Below are 6,734 nucleotides of genomic sequence, written 5' to 3' on the forward strand. Positions count from 1 at the left end.
AATTTTTCAAATAAGGACTCCCAATTTTGTAGTATGTCCTATAGAAGAAAAATTAAAGAGAGAGATAGAGTTTAGAGAAAGAGGCTCTCAAAACTCAAAGAGAATGTGCAAGTGAAAATGAGGGTGAAGGCCTATATTTATAGGCTTTTGGGGCTGGAAAATGGAGAGATAAAGATCATTTGGGCAAATTGGATAGCCCATATTAAGTCTAGTGGTAGCCTAGGATTGGCTATGGTGGGATATGTAGCAATGGACGACTAAGATAGCATCAAAAAGGTAAGATGAAAGGCTCATATACTATATCACAAGTCAAAGGTGAGTCAAAGCTATTGGAGCCAAAAATAGGTCATTTTGGCTCGCAAGGCACCTTTTTCCCTTTTTTTTTTCTTTCGTATTTTGGGACCGACGGTCAGAATTAAAACCCGGCCAATCTTATGTGATGCAGAGTAAGAGAATCTTGGTGCTCCAGCGTTCGTGCGTCACTACACGTCCTTTACTCGATAGAACGACTGCGTTTTGACGCGCCAGCTTTGGCTTATTAGTCAACGTCTACGTCAGCATTTTCCTTTTTTTGCTTTAAATCTTTCGAAACTTCAAAATTTCACCAAAAATTCATTCGAGCTCCAAAAAATGTCTCGTAAAGTAAACCCTTAAAATAATATTTTGATTTCAAGAATTTTTTTCTGAAAATTCCAACCCCTCAAAATTAATTCTAAAAAATCAAAATAATGTTAATCCAACTTTGAAAAATTAGAACAATTTCTCCCAAACTCCGATCAACACATCCTAAATTTCCTTGAATTCGTATCAATGAGTAATTTCCAACCATGGTCTCACATTGACCATTTGGCCTCGAAAAACACAAGGTAATAATTTCTAATAATTCATAAAAAAATTTAATAATTATAAAAAATTCTATTAATGTTCATCCATATTATAACATAGCACGTGGCTGTGTTAATTAAGGTTATACACAATAATTTCTCGAAGAGTTGATGATTAATGCATAAGTGCCAACATGACCAAGGCAAGAAAAGCCCACATGACTATGAATCATCGATTCACCGCCCACTATCTTGCTCATGACTTAATGACTGTGATCATGGATGATGGTGGGTTTAAGATCACTTCATGGTGAGAAAAATATGGATCATAGAACTTGCAGCCCAAGTTTTCGAACGCCTATAAAAAGGCTAATCAATATACAATTCAGGGCACGCAGTCAAATCCCTGCAATTTTAGACGCTCCTTAACTAGAACATTAACTAACTTAGGTGTCAAAGTGTTTTCTCTGTTTTGCAAGTACCCTTCTCTGCTTACATTGTAGGCAACCTGAAAATGGTGTCATACTTCTCAATTTCACCCAATGAAGATCTTCGTTGGACCAATTGCTACTGAAAAAATTATGCTTATATTTGTATGTATTTTTAAGATGGGGTAGGAGGAGGTGCTCGTTCATAGGAATGAGCCAAGCATTTTTCAGGGAGAAAATACTAACAAAGAAGCTATGTCACTTCAATCTCCATGGTTTTGTAAACAACATAATATTGGCAATTGGGTACATGTCATTAACATCAATGAAGGCAACACAAGTGGGTAGTACCCTATAGTATATGTGGTTAGTTTAGAAGTCAATGTTTCCAAATCAATTTTCACAACCTTTAGTGAAAATAATGAAGAGATCCTCATCCAATACAGTTACGTATTGCATGCAACTACTAAACAAATAGTTTGATTAAACCAACGTCACGAAACATGACTCAGTATAGCATTAATTACACACACATACACACTCTCTCTCTCTCTCGTGGAGTACTATTTAGTGAGGGGCACTAGTAATAGTCATGACTCATGACTTTAGTACTACTTACTAGTCATGTGTTTGACGGAAGTTGTAACTAATGCACAAACGATATACATAAGTACTAAGGCTTTTGCTCTAAGTCCCACCACTACAAGATTGTAACTAATTTGAGTTTAGCAAGTCCCACCACCACAAGATTGTAACTAATTTGAGCCTAAACTCAAATTAGGCTCTTACAAACCCAACCCTTTTATAGTTAAGTACTAGTCTTGTATTTTCGAACCTGCCTCATGACTTAACCACTTTCAGTCCAACAATAACAAGACTAACCACCAATCGTAATCACACTCCAACACGTTACATGGTGGAACTGGAAGGAGCTAGTCTTAATTATAATTACAGGTATACTTGCATATATATTATATGGATAGATAATACTATGTTAATATTCCAAATGGTGCTACGATTAGATGAAAATAATTTCTCGTCGTTATATCATATGATGTTTAAGAAAAATCATTATATGTGTACGTAATACCATATGACATACTAACATAGTGTTACAAAGTCATTTAAATTATAACACGGTACAATTTTTAAAAATATTATTTAACATTTTAGATATTAATGATTGGACTTGTATTATAATTTAAATTAATTAGTAACGTCAAGTCAACATGTCACGTGTTATTACCATGACACAATATATTTTTTTTTTTTTAGATTGAAAAAAAATATAAGAAAAAAAATGTAATATTGAAGAAAATTAAAATGAGTTTTTTCATTTATTTTTTATGTGGGGATAATATTATCCCTTCGGGTCTGTTGGCTGCTCTTACCAGAATGATGGCATGAATCGCACCAGCCACGTGTTGATTTAAAATACTGGCCAGCCTACTAAGCCTAGTGGCAGTCTTAGATTTTTTTTTTTTGGGTCAATAGTGGCAGTCTTAGATTAGGACCCCAAAATGCAAAAGAAACGGTGATTAAAAGTTGACTAATCCCCTGAGTTGGAGGGGTCAGGTGTCTCATCACAAAGGGTGAATGTTAGTGTCAAGTCTTTCATACATAACACATCACACGTGAATGATTGACAAGTGTTAGATGAAGTAACTTTCAAGTTCTAAGACTAACGAGATTGTAAGACCTATTCCAAAGTTATTGAATGGATGCAAAGCAATTAGCAACTCAAGTTAACAGCAAGTTTTCCACACAATCCAATATAAGTCAATAACAACAGTATAGAACCTCATGTTCAATCTTATGGGATGATAGGACATTATTACTCAATAGCAAGTTCTTCACTCCCACAATGCATGCATAGGAACTAAAAGTGTTTATTGAGATCAAAATAGTCCCACAAATGTCATGACTACCTTGTCCATAATATTACATTACACCCTCCTCCATAAACTAAGCTCTATAAGCGAGATTTTAGAATCAGAGCAGCCAATTCTCCACACCAAATTGGTTTCAAAAGGAAGTTGTCATTACACTGGAGTCCAACCAACCACACCTGCACAAGATCATAATGAAAGGTGAAGTAAATTGAGAATTCAATGAGATCATGGAAACAACCCAAGAAGTTCCATGTATACTGTAGTTGCAGGAGAAAATGTTCAAGTTAAAACTTCAACTAAATGAAGTGATTATAGCATTCACGAAAAGAAAGCTCCACTAATACTGGCACTTGAAGGCTTGAAGCAGTATGTATTTGTCCAATTATAGCACTTCTAATGATGTATGAAGCACAATGAAAGCAACTTATCTGTTTCAACACTTCTAAACATGTAACATATCCAGCATAAATCAGAAACTATATTCCCAATTTTCACCTTGGCTAACCATCCCTCATCCTAACCAGGTTGCATGGACTGAAATGCAAGAGTCAGGTCTGGGTGTGTGTACAAGTACTATATTTGTCTTACCCCAAATCTTTTATGGGAATTGGTTAACACTGGATCCAAAAGAAAAAACCCAGGAGCAAAACAAAAAGTTGACTCATTTAACTTAATCCTATAAAAAAAAAAACTTGTACCATGTACATATTTATCACTTGGGCAATGACATTCACAGGTCTAGGAATTAGTTGTGAATGCGCAGAACATTGTCACAGTAGTTTCCCTTTTTTCCTATGTTGGGCTTAGTTAATTTTCCTAGTTAAGGTAAGAAGATGAAAAACCTCTTCCACAGAGGTATTTCTCCTTTCTTCCTATGCTGGGCGCAACCGTAACATGTCCAACTATAAGCATCTTAGACAAAATGAATACCAAAACCATGTCATGAGTGCCTGGCAAAGGATGCCACAGTTTTGGAAGTGACCTTGTGAATTGTTGTGTGTCCTTCCAGTAATTCTAAATTGAAAAGGGCATCTACATATTAGGCCAATCACAATTTTCACCCATAGGTTGGGACAGAAAGATTTTATCTATGTTTGTAGGAACTTGAACTCATCATTCCTACCTTTTTAGTTAAAATAGTTGGTTGTGTATTCATTAAGACAATTACAGAGTTTGTGTATATAACTCAACTGACTATATGGCCAGTACATCTTAACATTAGAAAACAAAGTATTAAACTCTCATTATCCTTATTTGCAAACCGTGATTGCCAATTATTTTCTCAAAACCATCATGAAACATGGAAAATATTTAGTGGTTAGACTTGGAAGAGTTACTAGTTCTATAGTTATTGTATGTACACATGAAGACATGAATATATATAAGAACACTATCCCCCAAATTCACCCAAAAGAATGTTGATAAAAGTAACGATGTTTCTTTAGTCTTTATGCATAACAAACTCATAGATCACGATGTCATATTTTAAAATACCTTAACACAATATGTAAACCATACAGACATTTGTTTTCCTTTTTGCATATGATAAGAACTTGCAGTATCAACAATCTTTTTTTGCTCTAAATCTACTCTACTCATTTAGTTTAATAAAAAAAATTAATAAAATCAATGAATGAGATTAAAGGAATCTGAAGTAAAATAATTATGATCATGTTATGAATAATTTATTATTCAAAAAGGTGCATGTCTAATGAAATAATTTCCCTATATTTCCCCCAAAAAAAAAAAAATCATTCCTCATTGGCAATTTATCGATATTCTTCCAGCTCACAATTAGATAAAGGAACAAATCAAACAGCAGATAATCTTCTTGCAGACAGGAAAACACAAAGGAGCTTCAAAAGAAAAAGAAACAAATGTGAAGTCAATTTCCTTGCTTACCACATGCCAATCTTCCACCTGCATTGCCAGTGCTTAGACTAAGTTCATGTCCACCTACAAATATGCAAACCAAATGTGATCAGGACAGAATTATTAAGATTGAGGCAAAGGAATCAAAGTTAGTGAGTAACACAGTACTTCTCTGACACTCAACTCACATAGGGTCAGTCTTAGGCTCAGAACTTGCTTCTCCCCCCAACCCAACCAACGGTCCAACACCCCTTCCCCCAAAGAAGGAAAAAGGAAAGGAGAGGAGAGGGGAGGGAGACAAAAATTGTTAGTTCAGAAGGATAAAAAGAGTAACTTTCCACTCCCAACCATATACACTCATTGCTTGTAAAGTTTTCTCTACTCATGCTTTTTTTTTCAGAAGGGAGGCCAAAGGGGGAGAGGAGATTCGAACTTTGGCCTTGGGTGTAGGGGTAAATGCTCTAAACCACTAGAGCTAAAGTTTTCTCTACTCATGCTTTAAATGTACTAACAAGTTTCTTCCACAAGTAAGACTACAAGTATACTTACCTTTTCCAAGATCATCCTCAACCTCATGAACCACAAAGGCCCTTCCAATTATAGCATTAGGACCAGTTAATGGTATCTACACATTTTAGCCAAAAACAAAAACTGAGTAATTGAATACAACTAAGGTAGAAACACAGTACCAAATGTGAACATAAAATCATCACACCATACCAAAGCCAAAATGAAAATCAAAGATACACACACCCTGAATACAGACATGTAAACTCATTCTTAAAATAATAATAATAATAACATTATCCATGTTCAAATATTACCTGTTTATCCACGATTGTTACCTCTGCCACCCCTGCATACCCACAATATATCTCTTAATACATTAATCAGTTTCGGTGATCCATAAAAACTCAGAGGAGTTAAAAGATGAATTACCATCGGCATTAGCAACTATGTTTCCCAGGTCACCCGCATGACGGATTTCGTCTTCAGGAGCACCATGTGTCAACTTTTTAGGATTGAAATGTGCTCCTAATGTTAATTTGAAAAAAAATTCATTACAATGCCTTCTAAAAAGAATCACAAATATAACTACATCCACTGAAACATCATAATTTAGCAGTTTGAGCTCAAAATGAAATCAAGCCCTACCTGTGGATATGCACCCATTTGTCGTGTCACCATACTCATGCTACACAAGAAAGCAAAACACTCAGTCGTAGAAAATTTACTAATCCACAGATGATATAAACTAAAGATAAAATAAAAAATTAAAAACTCACTAAATGGAACCCATGAGACCCAGGAGTAAGTCCAGTAACACGAACATTCACAGTCGTAGGACCTACGAACAGTACAACACAATCAGCGTTGAGCAGTCATAGCTCCATTAAAATCACAATTATGGGTTCAGAGACATAGAACAAGTTCTTGGGCATGGAACTCCAACCACTCATCCACAATTGAAGGAAGCATTGAAACAAACAGCGTTCAACAAAAACAAATAGAAACTCGATTTTGGAAAAGTTGACTTTCCACATTGCCATTTGCGTAGACATCAATGATCAGTAACACGACTATGAAACCCAGCAGGAGTGACAAGTCAAGTGTACAAACCAATTCTCAGAAACACAATTTAAAACCCATTTCAGAAATCCACAGTGACATATATTTCTAATAACATTTCAGCAACTTTCATCTGGAAAAAACAGCTA

General features: G+C 35.2%; 1 protein-coding gene across 1 annotated transcript; it reads right to left on the reverse strand.

Moving 5' to 3' along the window:
• Positions 1–2,997: 2,997 nt before the first annotated feature.
• On the reverse strand, positions 2,998–6,426 carry LOC147298900 (superoxide dismutase [Cu-Zn], chloroplastic-like). Its single transcript, XM_086254418.1, is given in 8 exon segments — positions 2,998–3,320; positions 5,047–5,100; positions 5,566–5,641; positions 5,841–5,872; positions 5,956–6,033; positions 6,036–6,051; positions 6,172–6,211; positions 6,303–6,426. Coding segments are annotated over 8 exon segments (369 nt in total). The 5' UTR covers positions 6,350–6,426; the 3' UTR covers positions 2,998–3,294.
• Between the last annotated feature and the right edge of the window lie 308 nt (positions 6,427–6,734).

Source organism: Dryas octopetala, chromosome 1, assembly GCF_963921425.1.
Source record: "Dryas octopetala chromosome 1, drDryOcto1.1, whole genome shotgun sequence".
Lineage (NCBI taxonomy): Eukaryota > Viridiplantae > Streptophyta > Magnoliopsida > Rosales > Rosaceae > Dryas > Dryas octopetala.